Source organism: Trachurus japonicus, chromosome 16 (genome assembly GCF_045865225.1).
Source record: "Trachurus japonicus isolate A0001 chromosome 16, Traja_1.0".
Lineage (NCBI taxonomy): Eukaryota > Metazoa > Chordata > Actinopteri > Carangiformes > Carangidae > Trachurus > Trachurus japonicus.
In genome coordinates, this window is record NC_140922.1 from 36206276 (window position 1) to 36227152 (window position 20877).

The window sequence follows — 20877 nt, forward strand, 5'->3', positions numbered from 1 at the left end:
AATTATATTTAACCTGAAAAAACTTTTTGTACATTTATTTTTATTTTGAATACGTTGATGTATTTTTCAAAATTCAAGTTCAAAACTTGAAATTTCAGTTTCAAATGTAACTTTTCCAAGCACAAACCATTTGACCCCAATTTGGCTCCATAGAAGAGTATTTATTGTGTCCAAACCCAAAGTTTAGACTGAACATCTGTCATTTTAGAGTGAATAACAACAATGTTTTGTAATCTTTGTGTTGATAGTTTAACTGTCTCTGTGATGAGTTCCACGTTTTGTTTGAGTGAAAGAATACGAGTGTCATTAATTTCAGAGAAGAACATCCGCCAAAGTGTTACTGTGTAAATGCAGTGTCAGTATGTAAATGACCCATCTACACTAGCTAACAAAAAGTTAGGGATGTTTGGCTTTTGGGTTAAATGTCAGAATGCACCTTTAATGCTCTATAACCTTTACAGGTGAACTGAATTGAACCTTCTCTAAACGTTTGACTGCACACGTCCAGTTGTTGTTCAGTGTTTCAGTTCTTATTGAATAACATGCTGTTCTCTAACGAGCTGATTAACCACAAACATTCCATTTAGTGGTTCAGTTGTCATGGAAACACTCAATGTTCTGGTTCAGTGACAGTTTGTAGCTAGACAGTCCTCTCCTCTCCACCGTGTTACCATGGAGACATCATGGGACCAAGACGACACTTTTTGATCAAACTGATCAACTTATTGAGACATTGAGAGTTGTTTGTTGTTGCTATAGCAACCACTGTTGTTAGATAAAGAAATGACCACTGCATCCTTCTACTGAAAAGACCTCATGATAGAACATCACTGTAGCAGGAACTGTTTAAAGGGAGATTCTGGTCAAATAGGCTATAGGGTGGATTCGCCTAATGTGGGACACTTAAGCGTAAATGGGTGTAGGTCTTCCTATAGCAAAAGAAAGTTAATGTAAATGTGGGCTCACACAAGCTGTGATATTGCATGATCAAAATCACATGACATCTCAAATGTCCAATCATAGGTTTAGGAGGGAGAGCCTTCAAACCGGAGGCACCCTGTGTGCAGACCACCAAAATGCTAGGTACTTAGGGTTTGGACAAAAATAATGTTAAGGCCATAATTTATTAAAAAAAACAAAATTATTGCAATTTTTTGTCAAAATGTGTTTATAATATGTTGATGCATTAAAATATATCTTAATATGCTGTAACCATTCTCAATATTTAGGATTTAGATCAACATTTCTACTGTCCCACTTTAGGAAACATGCTTTCCTAAAGCGGGACAGGTGGTTGTTCCTAATGTGGGACAGGGCTTTTCCAGGTAAAACTAATAGGTTGAACAATAACAATGGTTGTTTACATGGTTTTATTGTTATAATGCATTGTTTTGAATATTTTACAACAAAAGAAAATTATATTTATTAACTGGAAGTGGTCATAATACTGTTAAAGGAGTAAATGGCTCTGATTTTTTTTCTTTCTTGTTTCTAAATCTTGTGTTTTTTGATAATGTTCATGAAAAATGTTGTGTTTAGAAGTAATCAAAGGATAGCACATTACTGATTAATTAAATGGAATGTATTTCAGATCACAGTGGAAAAGAAGAGTAAGGCAATGAGACAAAATCAGGGAAAGAAAACATGGGAAAAGAAAGGAAAATAATCAAGCAAGAGAACTCAACCAGTGGAAAAAAGACAGGATGAGGGGAGACATTAGTGAATATAGGGAGATCACTGAGGATGGTGGTGTCCCACAGTTGAAGTTGTTGACCAGGGCTTGGAATGACCCTAGCGAAGGGTAAAAGGTCACATCCACCACACAATTGGTAGAAAACCATGAATACTATAGAAGATGAAGCAGAACTAGGACAATAAGTGATATTATTGAACACTGGTTTGCAATCTAGCATTTATCATGTATATTAAGATGACTTTTAAACAGACTTTTAGTGTCCCACATTAGGAGCATGACTGTCTCACATTAGGGAACGGAAATTGCCGCAAAAAACTTTGCAATCAGAGTTGAAATATGTATGGTATTTCTTTTAGGAGTGTGATATCAGAATTTTCTCTTTGGATTCCATTAGATCACAACCTAAGGATTTCAGAATGGTACAGGATGTAGATTGAAAGTGTTTGCTTCATATCACAATATACACCAGAAGTCTAAATTGCAAAAAATGTCCCACATTAGGCGAATTCACCCTACCTAACTTTATTTGTAATTTTCAGTTATCGTATAAATCAATCATATTCTCTGTATTATATCCCTAACTTTTTGTGAGTAAATAAACTAAAAGTTCTTTCTAAGTTATTAAGCAAGCGAGGGTCAGACTGAGAGATCCAGAGACCGGTCCACTGTCCTCGTTCACAGTCAGTGTCTAGAACAAAGTGTCAGAAACCAAACCAGCCGTGTGTTGGTGGTGAGTCCCTGAACGCCTCACAGCGGCCCAGTGCTGTGGCGCCCCCTGCTGCCCCCTGCTGCCCCCTGCTGCCCCCTGCTGCCCCCTGCTGCCCCCTGCTGCCCCCTGCTGCCCCCTGCTGCCAGCTGCTGATTATTGGTGCTGTTTAATGTTTATGCTCCATACCATAGATGTGGTAGGGCTGTCAGTCTCCCCCCCAAATTAAAGATTAGAATTTCTAACGATTCTTATCTTAAAGGAATAGTTCACCAAAAAATGAATTATTGACTCACCTTCATGCTGATGAATACTCCGGAGTAGTTTTTTATTCCTCAAAGTGCATCTGCAATTGACACTGTAATCCAAGTGTCCTGAAGGGAGACAGTCCAGAGTTTACTGGAAACTACCTCATTTAGGACATTTAGGACATTTTTACAACCTGAACAGTCCTGGATTGAATTTGCCTGGAGCGCATGAACGTTAAGAGCACAACACAGGACTGTTTACGCTGTAAAAATGTAAAAATGTCCTAAATGAGGTAGTTTCCAGTAAACTCTGGACTATCTCCCTTCAGGACACTCTGACTGCAGTGTCAATTGCAGATGCACTTTGAGAAATAAAAAACTACTCCGGAGTATTCATCAGCGTGAGAGTGAGTCACTAATGACTGAATTTCATTTTTTGGTGAACTGTTCCTTTAAGTATTCAAATTATATTCAAATTCTTTCATGTTTCATGTTTTTTAGCTCATTATAATCACCTATAGCAGCTTATTATTACATCCTGCGTCCACTAAAGGGCATTCCAACCAAATCTGTTATGTAACATTCACAACACACTTAAGTTTTACTAACTCAGTATAAAACCTCAAGAAGGGAAATGTAAATATTCTAAGTAGTGGAGCAACGGATCACAGCTGATCAGTGATCGGCACCAAGTGGTCCATGGATCACGTAGTCATTGCTGCAGCTGCACGGCAAAAACCCTGAATCTCACCAAGAATATCTGTCTTATTTCTAGTCAAAACAAATGTCATTCTACTTAAAATAAAAGCAGCTTGTTTTTAGACACTTTTTACTTCTTTCATGCAAATTTTCACTTGGAATAAGTAGAAAAATCTGATAGTGGAGCGAAAAACTTGCTTTCACTGGCAGATTTTTCTACTTATTTCAAGCGAAAATTAGTTTGAAACAAGTGAAAATGATCTAAAAACAAGTAAATTTTTAGGTGATGAGTCTTATTTTAAGTGGAAAGAGTTTAGTTTTGACTAGAAATGAGACATTTGGACAAGAAATAAGACAAATATTCTTGAATAGAGCTGGACACTTCCCTCTCTCTCTCTCCCTCAGGGCTCCTATAAGTGTGGCGGCTGTAAACCTGGTTTCCTTGGTAACCAGACGTCGGGCTGTTTCCCCAGGAAGTCGTGCGCCGCGTTGACCTTTAACCCCTGCGACTCCAACGCCCACTGCACCATGGAGCGCAACGGAGAGGTGTCCTGCCAGGTGAGCGCAAAATAAACCCTCTGTAACACATTTAGTTACATGTAAAACTGTCGCCATGCAGCTTCCTACACTGCAAAAACTCAACATCTTTCCAAGAATATTTGTCTTATTTCTTGTCCAAATGTCTCATTTCTAGTCAAAACTAATCTCTTTACACTTAAAATGAGACTCATCACCTAAAAATTAACTTGTTTTTAGATCATTTTCAAGCAAATTTTCCACTTGAAATAAGTAGAAAAATCTGCCAGTGAAAGCAAGTTTTTTGTGCTTGTAATAAGAAAGAAAAACTTGCTCCACTATCAGATTTTTCTACTTATTTCAAGTGAAAATCTGCTTGAAAGAAGTAAAAAGTGTCTAAAAACAAGCTGCTTTTAATGTGATGAGTCTTATTTTAAGTAGAATGAGATTAGTTTTGACTAGAAATAAGACAAATATTATTGGTAAGATTTAGAGTTTTTGCAGTGTGAACATAATATCATGATAACTGCATTATTACATGACATAGTTGACACAGTTTCAGTGGCTATAACGCTGTGCTTCGTGTAACAAACCGACCATGGGCTCAGTCCTCACATACTGGCACTGTGTTTACATCACAGCCCATAATTATGTGCCCTGCTAACCAATGAGTGTCCGTGATACATGAATAAAGTTAAATATGATTGGCTGTCACTGTGGAAGTGGAATCAACAGCAAAACTCTGTTACATCAATCAATCAATCAAAATCAATCAAAATAAACTTTAATGTCCCCGGAGGGAAAATTGTCTTGGACAATCAATGCTGTAGCTACATCCTGCAGAACAGATTTTAAAACCATTCACCATTTCACATACTCACACACAACCAACAGAGATCACTTACAGACAGTACCACTAAGTTCATAGTTCATACAAGTAATAAATCATTATTATAATAAATAATTACTGCACTTTCTCCTATATATATTGCATCTTGCCTCAGTGTTGCCACAGTCTCTGGGTCTAAATTGCACCTTTTGTATATGTGGACTCGACCATCAGCATCAATTTAAAGGTGCTGAAGAAATAGAATATGTAGCCTATCTATAAAAAAAAGACAGAAATTTATATAACAATTAAAATGATGGATATAAAACAACAAAACCCTTAAACGTGTGTGTGTGTGTGTGTGTGTGTGTGTGTGTGTGTGTGTGTGTGTGTGTGTGTGTGTGTGTGTGTGTGTGTGTGTGTGTGTGTGTGCAGTGTAACGTGGGCTGGGCCGGCAACGGGAACACGTGCGGCGTGGACACGGACATCGACGGCTACCCCGACCGCTCGCTGCCCTGTCTGGACAACCACAAGCACTGCAAACAGGTCAGAGGTCACGTCACCCTCGTTTCCTCGTCACCATGACGATGCATTCATACTCTTTGGGAAAAAAGGCTACAATAAGAGTATAATAAATATATAGGTGAATGCGGTAAATATCGAAAGAGTTAGCGAGAACAAAATCTATCCAAGAATATTTGTCTTATTTCTAGTCAAAACAAATCTCATTCTACTTAAAATAAGACTCATCACATTAAAAGCAGCTTGTTTTTAGACACTTTTTACTTCTTTCAAGCAGATTTTCACTTGAAATAAGTAAAAAATCTGATAGTGGAGCAAGTTTTTCTTTCTTATTACAAGCACAAAACAACTTGCTTTGACTGGCAGATTTTTCTACTTATTTCAAGTGAAAATTAGTTTGAAACAAGTGAAAATGATCTAAAAACAAGTTCATTTTTAGGTGATGAGTCTTATTTTAAGTGGAAAGAGATTAGTTTTGACTAAAATTGAGACATTTTGACGAGAAATAAGACAAATATTCTTGGAAAGACTGAGTTTTTGCAGTGTAAGAGTAATTATCGATGATGACCACTGCACATAAAACACCTGCAAAACCAGTTGGCCAGGAGTGTCTCCTCCGTACTATGGAAAGCTCAAAAATGTTTAAATCAGAAGCTTCTCCATGTAGTATATTCAGCATTAGTACCACCACATCTGCAACACCGTGCAGAAGTGTGGGGAAACACGTACAAAAGTGTCACGCACCCCCTGTTCACACTTCAAAAAAGAGCCCTAAGAATCCTACACTCTGCCCAGTACAGAAACACACAAACCAGTTGTTCATCAAGGCAAAAATCCTCAAACTACACGACTTCATCAACTATAAAACTCTACAGATTATGTACAGGGCCGCAAACAGAGACCTTCTGCATAACTTACAAGGTCTTTTCATAGAGAAGTGACACAATCTGAGAGGAAACATGTTATTTATGCAGAGGAGAGTGAGAACTAGGCTAAAATCCTTTTCTGTCTCAGTCACTGCTGTCAAACAGTGGAACAAACTAGATAGAAAGATAGAAAAAGAAAGTAGGAAACTCTATTCTAGACAATTATAAATGGATTTAAACCCAGAGAAAGAGGTTTAAGGTTATTCTGGACTGGCAGCTCTGCTGTTGGATCATGTATGCTAAGAAAGAAACATTGTGATGAAATGAATGTATTATTTTATGCTTCTCCCATTTTCCCTTTCGGTCGTGTTGCTGGTGTTGTGGAGCTGAAATTGTGTGTGATGAAGTTTGATTCAATTAACATGTCCAAAATAAATGAATAAACGCTGCAGCTCCGCCCCCTCGCCACTCAGCAGCTGTGTGTGTCTGTGTGTGTGTGTGTGTGTGTGTGTCTGTGTGTGTGTGTGTGTGTGTGTGTGTGTGTGTGTTCAGGACAACTGTGTGTTCACGCCGAACTCGGGTCAGGAAGACGCCGACAACGACGGGATCGGAGATCAGTGTGACGAGGACGCAGACGGAGACGGGATCAAGAACGTGGAGGTGAGACACACGACTACACTGTAAAACCTCAAAATCTCACCAAGAATATTTGTCTTATTTCTAGTCAAAACTAATCTCATTCTACCTAAAATAAGTATATTTATACATATACATACATAGTTATACATTAAAAGCAGCTTGTTTTTAGACACTTTTTACTTCTTTCAAGCAGATTTTCACTTGAAATAAGTAGAAAAATCTGATAGTGGAGCAAGTTTTTCTTTCTTATTACAAACACAAAAAACTTTCTTTCACTGGCAGATTTTTCTACTTATTTCAAATGAAAATTAGTTTGATACAAGTGAAAATGATCTGAAAACAAGTTAATCTTTAGGTTTTAGTCTTATTTAAGAGGAAAGAGATTAGTTTTGACTAGAAATGAGACAAATATTCTTGGAAAGATTTTGAGTTTTTGCAGTGTAGAGAGGGTTTGATGTAACATCATGTACAAACAACATGGCTGACATCTTTTTCAACTTTCCAAAGGAGCGAGTGCATAGGAGAAGTGCAAAAGATATGAGAAAATAAAATATTCATACAATAAAATAAAATAAAAGTTAGCTGGGGTTTTTGTCGTAGATCATATTTTTCAAATAAATTATAAAGTTTAATTGCATATTTCCATTTCATTATGTTTCAGGCTTTGGTGAAGGAAAGAAACTGGTTATAAAATACATTTAACTTAAGTTTCACTTTCACATATTTACATTTGTGTGTGTAAAATTTTTCAAGGATTAGTATGCACTGCAAAAACTCTAAATCTTACCAAGAATATTTGTCTAATTTCTAGTCAAAACAAATCTAATTCTACTTAAAATAAGACTCATAACCTAAAAATTAACTTGTTTTTAGACACTTTTTACTTCTTTCAAGCAGATTTTAACTTGAAATTTTTAGGTTTTAGTCTTATTTAAAGTGGACAGAGATTAGTTTTGACTAGAAATGAGACAAATATTCTTGAAAATTTTTTTTTTAGTTTTTGCAGTGTAGAAAGGGTGTGATGTCATGTGGTCATGTGACCTGTGTGTTTCCAGGACAACTGCCGGCTGGTCCCTAACAAAGACCAGCAGAACTCTGACAGCGACTCGTTCGGCGACGCCTGTGACAACTGTCCCAACGTCCCCAACAGCGACCAGAGAGACACGGACAACAACGGACAGGGGGACGCCTGCGACCAGGACATCGACGGGGACGGTGAGAGACACGATAAAGGATAATTACAATTTTTTTTACAATCTGGACCTTATTTCTAGCATAAAATCCAATCATTTCCTCACCAGATAACTTTGGTGTCATTACAAGTGGTTGTGATGAAATGAGCTCCAGCCGAGAGGCGCGTATATCCGTATTATTATCAATACTATGAATAATCATGCTGCTATGAGCACTTTGCACTTTGTCCACCACACATAGGCTACAGTTATATACTGTATGTGTCCACCACACACACAGTATATAACAATCAACATCTTGCTGCTATAAGCACTTTGCACTTTACCTACCTCATACATGTTGTTGTCTAAGTGTTGTCCATTGTCTAACTGTGTCTGTTTATGCCTCATCTTTGTATAGTAGCTTGTATTCTGTGTATTTTATTACTTGTATGTTATGTGTAGGGACGACAGATGGAAATTAGCTGGGAGCTAAATCTGGTGCAACCATCTTTTCATTTTTTTTCCCTTCAAATGATTAATGTAATTGCACGTTGTCCCTTGACCTACTGACCTCTGACCTGGATGATGTCATCTCTGAGCGCCACACAGCGCGGCTCATTCTGATAATAATCATTCTGCTTCGGCGTTCAGGTCCATTTTTATCTCAACCAGCCGGAGCTTTAGTGAGTCCAGGTTGAGGAGAGGAAGCCTGTGGAAGCTGAACTTCATCCAGCTGCTCATTTTGTTCTGACAAGTCAGAAACACACAGAAACGAACCGTAGCATTAGCATTAGCATTAGCAACAAGCCGCGCAGCCTCAGTTAGATTTCATCAATGAGACCAACATTTATCTCCTAAAAATAATTTAACCAGCCGGTGGTAAACCTCTAACAACCTGCAGGTAAGTTAATTAGGGATTGTTTTCTCCCCCGGGATGACGACGGAGGTTGGCCGGCCGAGCAGCTCTCGGCTGGAGCTCATTTCATCACAACCATTGAGGAAATGATCGTAGTTTATGCTAGAAATAAGGTCCAGATTATAAAAAACTGTAATTATCCTTTAAAGCGAGGGACCGGTCTGATTCAGTTCAGTTGGAGCTCAGCTGATCAATGGAGCTGAGATTGATTGATTGATTGATTGTGTGTGTGTGTGTGTGTGTGTGTGTGTGTGTGTGTGTGTGTGTGTGTGCAGGTATTCCCAACGTCCTGGACAACTGTCCGAAGGTGCCGAACCCGATGCAGACGGACCGAGACCGAGACGGAGTGGGAGACGCCTGTGACAGCTGCCCTGAGCTCAGTAACCCCATGCAGGTGAAGCCCCGCCCCCCTGAGAGGCCCCGCCCCCGACCCTCAGAGGCCCCGCCCCCTCCTCAGAGTTTACACAAACACACACACAAAAGATCAGGGGCCGGATTCACCAATATGTTCTCAAGAAAGATCTTAAGAAATGTCTTAAGAAGAAAACTAAGAAGTTCATAAGAAAGTTCCTAAGTGCAATTCCTCAATATTTTCTTAAGAACAGTCATTTCTTACGAATTTCTTATTTTTCCTACTTAAGAACTTCTTAAAATACGTCACTGCATTGCACCATTAAACAGCGTATAGTTCAGTCACTCACTAACCATGGAGAAGGACAAACAGAGATGCAGAAAACATAGGCAAGGCAATTTTATTAGTATAGCCCATTTTTACCACCAGTTTGTCTCAAAGGTCTTTACATCCCATCATAACAACATCCTCTGTCCTTAGACCCTCACATCCACTGAGGAAAAACTCCATGGAAAACCCTTTTAACAGGGAAAACCAGGAGAAAGCTCAGGGTGAGCAACAGAGGAGGGATCATCACCCAGGACAGAGATGTTGTTACAGACAAGAAAACAGTTTATAGTTTATAGGAGCTAGAGGTTATGGTAATGTACAAAGCTTCTCGAAACTCCTCTTCACGGTTCGTCCAAATTTGACAAACCGGGAAGAGGAGCTTCGAGAAGCTTCCGCTACAAACAAGCTTGAAATATAGACTTGTTTAATTATTTTTCTGAACAATTTCTCATGTCGGGGCTTCAATACCAGAGGGACATTACATACGAGCAGCATGGAGGTATCTGGATGTTTTTTGGTGTGTCTTTTTGTTACGAAGAAAAGTGAGCTCCGTTCTCAACCGTCATATGGACATGCAGTGCTGCACGGAGCCCCGCTGGAACTCAGAGAAGCCACGGAGGACTCTGAAACTTCTCCCAGCCCTTAGAAATTTGAATTTTGGGTGAACTATCCCTTTAAGAAGGTTTTGTGTCTCTGCTCCTCAGACAGACGTGGACAACGACCTGGTGGGAGACGTCTGTGACACCAATCAGGACACGTATGTGATCATCAAACAAACACACGTCACACTGTCATGTCATGTCATGTGTCTGTGATGTCATCAGTCCTTCAAGTACCACACACCACATTTCTGGATGAAGGTCTAAACTGGAATAATCATATTAATCAAGTTTGCAAAAGATCAATGAAAATGCTAAATTGGTATACTGAAAAAGGTTTCTCCTCTGATCAATCCGTCTGCTCATGTGACTTTATATTATTGTTTTTTATTTCCATATTTAAATTATTGCAATATTGTCTGGTCTGCAACTTATCCAACTTACCTGAACAAGTTACTAAAATCTAAATCTAAATCTAAAATCTATATCTAAATCTTAAATCTAAAATCTAAATCTAAAATCTATATCTAAATCTTAAATCTAAAATCTAAATCTAAATCTATATCTATATCTAAATCTAAATCTATATCTATATCTATATCTAAAATCTAAATCTATATCTATATCTATATATCTAAAATCTAAATCTATATCTAAATCTAAAATCTAAATCTAAATCTAAATCTATATCTAAATCTAAAATCTAAATCTAAATCTATATCTAAATCTAAAATCTAAATCTAAATCTAAATCTATATCTAAATCTAAAATCTAAATCTATATCTAAATCTAAACTCTAAATCTATATCTAAAATCTAAATCTAAATCTATATCTAAAATCTAAATCTATATCTATATCTAAATCTAAATCTAAATCTAAATCTATATCTAAAATCTAAATCTGTATCTATATCTAAATCTAAATCTATATCTAAAATCTAAATCTATATCTAAAATCTAAATCTAAATCTATATCTAAAATCTAAATCTAAATCTATATCTAAAATCTAAATCTATATCTAAAATCTAAATCTATATCTAAAATCTAAATCTAAATCTATATCTAAAATCTAAATCTATATCTAAAATCTAAATCTATATCTATATCTAAATCTAAATCTATATCTAAAATCTAAATCTAAATCTATATCTAAAATCTAAATCTATATCTAAATCTAAATCTATATCTAAAATCTAAATCTATATCTAAAATCTAAATCTATATCTATATCTAAATATAAATCTAAATCTATATCTAAAATCTATATCTATATCTAAATCTAAATCTATATCTAAAATCTAAATCTAAATCTATATCTAAATCTAAAATCTATATCTAAATCTAAACTCTAAATCTATATCTAAAATCTAAATCTATATCTAAAATCTAAATCTAAATCTAAATCTATATCTAAAATCTATATCTATATCTAAATCTAAATCTAAATCTATATCTAAATCTAAACTCTAAATCTATATCTATATCTAAATCTAAATCTAAATCTATATCTAAATCTAAACTCTAAATCTATATCTAAAATCTAAATCTAAATCTATATCTAAAATCTAAATCTATATCTATATCTAAATCTATATCTATATCTAAAATCTAAATCTATATCTAAATCTAAATCTATATCTAAATCTAAATCTATATCTAAATCTAAAATCTAAATCTAAATCTAAATCTGAACACTAAATCTATATCTAAAATCTAAATCTATATCTAAAATCTAAATCTATATCTATATCTAAATCTAAATCTAAATCTAAATCTATATCTAAAATCTAAATCTATATCTATATCTATATCTAAATCTATATCTAAAATCTAAATCTAAATCTATATCTAAATCTAAACTCTAAATCTATATCTAAAATCTAAATCTATACCTAAAATCTAAATCTATATCTAAATCTAAATCTATATCTAAAATCTATATCTAAATCTAAATCTATATCTAAAATCTATATCTATATCTAAATCTAAATCTATATCTAAATCTAAATCTATATCTAAATCTAAATCTATATCTAAAATCTAAATCTAAATCTAAATCTAAATCTAAAATCTAAATCTATATCTAAAATCTAAATCTAAATCTAAAATCTAAATCTATATCTAAAATCTAAATCTAAATCTATATCTAAAATCTAAATCTATATCTAAAATCTAAATCTAAATCTATATCTAAAATCTAAATCTAAATCTATATCTAAAATCTAAATCTAAATCTATATCTAAAATCTAAATCTAAATCTAAAATCTAAATCTAAATCTATATCTAAAATCTAAATCTATATCTAAAATCTAAATCTAAATCTAAAATCTAAATCTAAATCTATATCTAAAATCTAAATCTAAATCTATATCTAAAATCTAAATCTAAATCTATATCTAAAATCTAAATCTAAATCTAAATCTATATCTAAAATCTAAATCTAAATCTATATCTATATCTATATCTAAATCTAAATCTAAATCTATATCTAAAATCTAAATCTAAATCTAAATCTATATCTAAAATCTAAATCTAAATCTATATCTAAAATCTAAATCTAAAGTCTAAATCAGTGATGTCATGGCCCCTCTGCAGCGACGGCGACGGTCTCCAGGACAGCAGAGACAACTGTCCCGACATCCCCAACAGCTCCCAGCTGGACTCGGACAACGACGGCCTGGGGGACGACTGTGACCACGACGACGACAACGACGGCGTCCTCGACGACTACGACAACTGCCGACTCATCGTCAACCCCAACCAGAAGGACTCTGACGGTAACGGCCTACGCCCTACTGATGTCACCGTTACTCGTTTTCTAGGGGTGGGAGAATAAATCCATTCACATAAATATCGCAATATCTTTTTTGACGGTTTTTAAATCGATTTTTTTTTTTTAATCTATTTTCTTTCTTTTTTTTGAAATTTTTTTTTTTTTTAATTTTTTTTGTTGAAATTTTTAAAATATTGTGCAATGTGCATTTGTTGGCCTTTTTTACATCCAGAGAGTCCAGGTTTTGAAAATGGTTTAAGTTCACTTTATAATGGAGTATGTTCATTTATAGGCTCCTACAGTATTTGTGTGCAGATAAATGTTAAAAATGCTAAAGAGTAAAAATCATAGAGAGAATCTGCAATATTGTAGAATCACAATTTAAATCGAATCACCGTCCAAAAAAATCATAGAAGAATGGAATCGGGAGAAAAGCATATCGTCCCAGCCCTATTGTTTTAACAATTAATCGTGGTTTTAAACGCCACAATTATTTAATCGTAAAGATTCCTAAATACTAGGGCTGGGAGGATACACTTTTCTCCCGATTCCATTCTTCTACGATTCTTTGGATGCCGATTCGATTTTAAATTGTGATTCTACGTTATTGCAGATTTTCTGGATTTTTAGTCTGCATGTTTAACAGCAGTGAAACAGTTGAATGATTATGATTGTCTACAGACTATTCCAAGAAACATATTTCCATCACATGTAAGTCAGTTTTTAAGATTTATTCAGCAGTAATATATATGTTTACTCTCTTTTCAAAAGCCTGGAAAGCATAAAAGAGGCAATAATAAAAGAGTCTAGAAACAACAGGCTTCTGAAACCTTTCTGACAGAATTAGATCTAGACGGAGGTAAACTGCTACATTTAACATTTATCTGCACACAAATACTGTAGGAGCCTATAAACTAACATACTCCATTATAAAGTGAACTTAAACCCTTTTCAAAACCTGGACTCTCTGTATGTAAAAAAAAAGGTGAACAAATGCACATTGCACAATATAAAAATAAAATAATAATAAAATAAATAAATCGATTTTTGAAAAAAAAAGAAAAAATCGATTTAAAAATCGTCAAAAAAAATATTGCGATACTTAACCCTTTCTCCCACCCCTACTAAATACCGTCACTTTCACAAAAATTTGATGTTGGAACCTTATTGGCAGATGTTTGTAAAAAGCAAAAAAAACAAACAAGCAAAACAAAACAAAAAACGATTAAAATAAACGCAAACATTTGGTATAAATAACAATTTATGACCTGAATATTTCAAACACTTCCTCTGGGGATCAAGAATTTGTCATATATAGGGTTGCAAAGGGGTGGAACATTTCCAGTAAATTTGCGGAAAATTTCCAGAAACTTTCCATGGGAAGTTAAAGGGATAGTTCACCCTAGAATGATATTTCGCTCATTATCTCCTCCCCCTCATGTGGACTAAGGGCTGGAAGAAGTTTCAGAGTCCTCCGTCCCTTCTCTGAGTTACAGGGGGTCTTGGTGTAGCAGTGCATGTCCATATGACGGTTGCAAAGGGACACCAGAGCTCTTCGTAAAAAAACACACACAAAAAAACATCCAAATACCTCCATGATGCTCGTATGTAATGTCCGTCTTGTGCTGAAGCCCCAAATTGCGTAATTGTCCCGAAAAAAATTAAATAAGTCTATATTTTAAGCTTGTTTGTAGCGGAAGCTTCTCAAAGCTCCTCTTCCTGGTCCGTCCAAATCTCGCGTGATTTGCGCCGGCGTCAGTGCGGTTACTGCGAATCACGCGAGATTTGGACGGACCAGGAAGAGGAGCTTCGAGAAGCTTCCACTACAAATATAGACTTATTTAATTTTTTTCGGGACAATTACGCAATTTGGGGCTTCAGCACAAGACGGACATTACATACGAGCAGCATGGAGGTATTTGGATGTTTTTTTGTGTGTGTTTTTTTACGAAGAGCTCCGGTGTCCCTTTGCAACCGTTATATGGACATGCACTGCTATGCCGAGACCCCCTGTAACTCAGAGAAGGGACGGAGGAATCTGAAACTTCTTCCAGCCCTTAGTCAACATGAGGGTGAGTAGATAATGAGCAAAATATCATTCTAGGGTGAACTATCCCTTTAAGCTGGGGAATTTTGGAAATATTCCAAATTGGAAACTTTCCATGGGAATTATTGGGAATTTATGGGAATTAACTGGAACCATGCAAAATAATATAATTAAAAAACATGACATTTCAACAGATTTATTTGTGAGTAGAACTTTATCAAGTTTTAATTCTTGTATGAACAATCAGTTATTTTACTGAACCACAAAAGCATGAATGTTGAGTAAAATATTACTCACCCTCACCAATCAATTTTGTAAATTTCGGATTTATACCCGTTTATTCCCATATATTCCCGTTAATTCCCATGGAAAGTTTCCAACTTTGAAAATTCCCGGAATTTTGCAACCCTAGTCATATATTAATAGATACTAGAAATATTTTGTGTAAACGATGAGTATTGACTATATTTGATTTTACACATTCATAGTGTTGTTAAGTTAATTAATGTATAATAATCATGATAATCGTAAAATCGTGATTATTTCCCTGACAATAATCGTAAAACAAGAACATCTATCAGCCCCCTGCTGACCGTAGCCCCTCCCCCTCTGTGTGTGTGTGCGTGTGCGTGTGTGTGTGTGTGTGTGCGTGTGCGTAGCGAACGGCGTGGGCGACGTGTGTGAGAACGACTTTGACAACGACGCGGTGCTGGACCTGGTGGACGTGTGTCCCGAGAGCGCCGAGGTGACGCTGACGGACTTCAGAGCCTATCAGACGGTGATCCTCGACCCCGAGGGCGACGCCCAGATCGACCCCAACTGGGTCGTCCTCAACCAGGTGACCTCATCACGCCGCGTGACCTCATCACGCCACATGACCTCATCACGCCGCATGACATCATCACGCCACGCTCACACAGGAAGTGGAATAGTCTGATCTCTGTAGAGTAATCACCTTAAATGTGACCTGATCCATCAAAATGAGTCACAGTGACCCAAATTTCAAAGTTGAGATTTTGGTATCAATGGAAAGATTAGAAAATCAGCTTTAAAATGATACCCTAGTCAGAGTCATACATTTGATGGTTTTCGAGATGTGGCCATTTGAATTACGATCTCCTACTCTCTTATTCTGTTCTAAAACCTGAGAAAACTGCAGTTAAAGTTTTTGCCAGTGACTCTGGCATCTGTTCCTGTACCACGTGATTACACACAACCTATACGGTCCCTTGTTGTCATAGAGGCACCATTCAATGACCCTCGGAAAGCAGAGAATCTCACAATTCAGATGCTTTTTACAGCTCGTCTCTATCATAAACGGTTCAGAAGTTGTCATGTTTTGTTGACATTTTGTAAAACATGTGCAAGCGTGTACGTTCGGTTTAGCATCGATGCTAACAGAGCGTTAGCGTCGATGCTACTCGGTTTAGCATCTGTTTCTGTACCCGTCCCTGCTCGCCATAGATGCAACATTCAATGACCGTCGGAAAGCGGAGAATCCCGCGATTCAGATGCAGTTTACAGCTCGTCTCTATCATGAACGGTTCAGAAGATATTTCATGTTTCGCACCGAAGCAACACTCATTTTCAGAGGGTTTAAGTTGCAGGTCGACTTTAATCATCATTTACCTACCTGCCTTTTCTCAATTTTCTGGACTGTGAAACTTTGGGAGATTGTTTTTGAATGTCATTGCTTTGAAATTAGGGTAAAAAAAATTTTTTGATTTTCTATGGGTTTTCCATGTTATCAGCTGATTATCTAAAAATAGAACGTTGCGACTTCCGACTCATTTTGATGGAACGGGTCACAAATGTGATGTCACTCAGGTGTAGTCAGATATTATGATGTCACTCTTTCCCATTACACCTAAAGAATTTGCCATAATATTTGATGCTATCTATGCCTGCCGAACTGTTGATGTTATTGAGAGGAGATAGTAGACCACAACTAAATGTAAAATTTGAGATTTAATGTTAGATGGTATAAATTTAACAGATAAAAAATGCACCAATAGACAGTTAAGGAAACTTTCCCAAGAAATGATTAGGCTACCCCATCAGCTAAACTATTCTGGAATTCAAACTGTATAAATGTAGATATAAACTGGAGCTCAGTGTGGACTTCAAGCAACAGATACTGTGTCACAGACAAGATAAAGGAAGTTTCTTTTAAAATCCTGCATTCAATTTATCCTGTCAATCAGGCCATCCCCGAACAAGAGGAGGAAAATATTTGCCACCTTTTTTTTTGAATGTCGTTATACCTAACCATTTGTTTTGGATGTTTAAATGTTTGACAGGCATCAAGATTAAACTAAAAAAAAAAGACATAATTCTCACTTATGATAAAAAAAAATTTAAGGGAAAGGAATTGTTTTTGTTGAATCTTTTTATTTTACAAAGAAAATATTACATCCATAAATGTAAATGGTCATCCAAAAAAACAAATTTTTATGAGTTTAAAATACAAATCAGATATTATATGCAGCTACTACAAAATATGAAAGACAGAAAAGCTCTAAAAACCTTGGAATATTATAAATTATTACAAACAACTATATGATTTAATAATACCTATAGTAGCCTATATAATATAATATTAATAGCCCTTTCTATGTATATATGTATATTTATTTATTTGTTTATTTTATGTTCATTGTTTGTATGTATGCATGTACTATATATATATGTATATCTCTTACTAAAAAAAAAAAAAAAAGATGTCACTCAGGTGATGTCACTCTGACCTCAGACTCACCTGTCCTACCTGTCCTACCTGTCCTGTCCTCAGGGGATGGAGATCGTCCAGACGATGAACAGCGACCCCGGTCTGGCCGTAGGTAGGTGGTGTTTCACCTGTAGCTCCTTCTCCTCCGGTCCCGGTCCAGACTCTCACCTGTCCTCACCTGTGCTGTGTTGCTAGGTTACACGGCCTTCAACGGCGTGGACTTCGAGGGGACGTTCCACGTGAACACGGTGACGGACGACGACTACGCCGGCTTCATCTTCGGCTACCAGGACTCGTCCAGCTTCTACGTGGTGATGTGGAAGCAGACGGAGCAGACGTACTGGCAGTCGCTGCCCTTCAGGTCCATGGCCACGCCCGCGCTGCAGCTCAAGGTACAAACACCTGGACACACCTGTAGAAACAGGCCACGCCCACTCACCTGTTAGCTCTAGGCCACGCCCACCTCACCTGTAGCTCTAGGCCACGCCCACTCACCTGTAGCTCTAGGCCACGCCCACCTCACCTAGCTCTAGGCCACGCCCGCACTGCAGCTCAAGGTACAAACACCTGTAGAAACAGGCCACGCCCACTCACCTGTAGCTCTAGGCCACGCCCACTCACCTGTAGCTCTAGGCCACGCCCACCTCACCTAGCTCTAGGCCACGCCCGCACTGCAGCTCAAGGTACAAACACCTGTAGAAACAGGCCACGCCCACTCACCTGTAGCTCTAGGCCACGCCCACTCACCTGTAGCTCTAGGCCACGCCCACCTCACCTGTAGCTCTAGGCCACGCCCACCTCACCTGTAGCTCTAGGCCACGCCCGCGCTGCAGCTCAAGGTACAAACACCTGGACTCACCTGTAGCTCTAGGCCACGCCCACCTCACCTGTAGCTCTAGGCCACGCCCGCACTGCAGCTCAAGGTCTGTTAACACCTTTACTCACCTGTAGAAACACCTGTAGCTCTAGGCCATGCCCACTTCACCTGTAGCTCTAGGCCATGCCCGCGCTGCAGCTCAAGGTATTTAGGCCACGCCCACTCACCTGTAGCTCTAGGCCACGCCCACCTCACCTGTAGCTCTAGGCCACGCCCGCGCTGCAGCTCAAGGTCTGTTAACACCTGTAGAAACACCTGTAGCTCTAGGCCACGCCCACCTCACCTGTAGCTCTAGGCCACGCCCGCGCTGCAGCTCAAGGTACAAACACCTGGACTCACCTGTAGAAACACCTGTAGCTCTAGGCCACGCCCACCTCACCTGTAGCTCTAGGCCACGCCCACCTCACCTGTAGCTCTAGGCCACGCCCACCTCACCTGTAGCTCTAGGCCACGCCCACTCACCTGTAGCTCTAGGCCACGCCCACCTCACCTGTAGTTTTAGGCCACGCCCACTCATCTCACCTGTAGCTCTAGGCCACGCCCACTCACCTGTAGCTCTAGGCCACGCCCACCTCACCTGTAGCTCTAGGCCACGCCCACTCACCTGTAGCTCTAGGCCACGCCCACCTCACCTGTAGTTTTAGGCCACGCCCACTCATCTCACCTGTAGCTCTAGGCCACGCCCACTCACCTGTAGCTCTAGGCCACGCCCACTCATCTCACCTGTAGCTCTAGGCCACGCCCACCTCACCTGTAGCTCTAGGCCACGCCCACCTCACCTGTAGCTCTAGGCCACGCCCACTCACCTGTAGCTCTAGGCCACGCCCACCTCACCTGTAGTTTTAGGCCACGCCCACTAATCTCACCTGTAGCTCTAGGCCACGCCCACTCATCTCACCTGTAGCTCTAGGCCACGCCCACCTCACCTGTAGTTTTAGGCCACGCCCACTCATCTCACCTGTAGCTCTAGGCCACGCCCACTCACCTGTAGCTCTAGGCCACGCCCACTCATCTCACCTGTAGCTCTAGGCCACGCCCACCTCACCTGTAGCTCTAGGCCACGCCCACTCACCTGTAGCTCTAGGCCACGCCCACCTCACTCTGTTAACACCTGTAGCTCTAGGCCACGCCCACCTCACTCTGTTAACACCTGTAGCTCTAGGCCACGCCCACCTCACCTGTAGCTCTAGGCCACGCCCACCTCACTCTGTTAACACCTGTAGCTCTAGGCCACGCCCACCTCACCTGTAGCTCTAGGCCACGCCCACCTCACTCTGTTAACACCTGTAGCTCTAGGCCACGCCCACCTCACTCTGTTAACACCTGTAGCTCTAGGCCACGCCCACTCGTCTCACCTGTAGCTCTAGGCCACGCCCACCTCACTCTGTTAACACCTGTAGCTCTAGGCCACGCCCACTCACCTGTAGCTCTAGGCCACGCCCACCTCACCTGTAGCTCTAGGCCACGCCCACTCACCTGTAGCTCTAGGCCACGCCCACTCACCTGTAGCTCTAGGCCACGCCCACTCGTCTCACCTGTGCCCCCCCCCCCTGCAGGCGGTGAAGTCGCGGACCGGGCCAGGTGAGTACCTGAGGAACGCTCTGTGGCACACCGGGGACACGGCCGGAGAGGTGACGCTGCTCTGGAAGGACCCGAGGAACGTCGGCTGGAAGGACAAGACCTCGTACAGGTGGCACCTGAGCCACCGGCCGCAGGTCGGATACATCAGGTAACAGACCATAATACTGTAGCACCTGAGCCACCGGCCGCAGGTCGGATACATCAGGTAACAGACCATAATACTGTAGCACCTGAGCCACCGGCAGCAGGTCGGATACATCAGGTCAGACCCCCAGACAGACCATAATACTGTAGCACCTGAGCCACCGGCCGCAGGTCGGATACATCAGGTAACAGACCATAATACTGTAGCACCTGAGCCACCGGCCGCAGGTCGGATACATCAGGTAACAGACCATAATACTGTAACACCTGAGCCACCGGCCGCAGGTCGGATACATCAGGTCAGAGAACAGACCATAATACTGTAACACCTGAGCCACCGGCCGCAGGTCGGATACATCAGGTCAGAGAACAGACCATAATACTGTAACACCTGAGCCACCGGCCGCAGGTCGGATACATCAGGTCAGAGAACAGACCATAATACTGTAACACCTGAGCCACCGGCCGCAGGTCGGATACATCAGGTCAGAGAACAGACCATAATACTGTAACACCTGAGCCACCGGCCGCAGGTCGGATACATCAGGTCAGAGAACAGACACCTGTGCAGGTGTAACAGATGTGCTCTCACTCCACCCATAAAAGACGTGCTAACCAACCTGCCAAGTGGT

General features: G+C 39.4%; 1 protein-coding gene across 1 annotated transcript in view; it reads left to right on the forward strand.

The window, feature by feature from the left end:
- Positions 1-20877, forward strand: part of thbs3a (thrombospondin 3a) — a 40496-nt gene that overhangs the window by 16201 nt on the left and 3418 nt on the right. Inside the window, exons 11-21 of the mRNA XM_085803190.1 lie at positions 3755-3907; positions 5130-5240; positions 6635-6742; positions 7777-7936; positions 9088-9206; positions 10199-10251; positions 12691-12872; positions 15575-15753; positions 17707-17755; positions 17839-18035; positions 20077-20249. Of these exons, the coding sequence (XP_085659316.1) occupies positions 3755-3907; positions 5130-5240; positions 6635-6742; positions 7777-7936; positions 9088-9206; positions 10199-10251; positions 12691-12872; positions 15575-15753; positions 17707-17755; positions 17839-18035; positions 20077-20249 (1484 nt within the window). The remainder of the gene's footprint in view (positions 1-3754; positions 3908-5129; positions 5241-6634; positions 6743-7776; positions 7937-9087; positions 9207-10198; positions 10252-12690; positions 12873-15574; positions 15754-17706; positions 17756-17838; positions 18036-20076; positions 20250-20877) is intronic.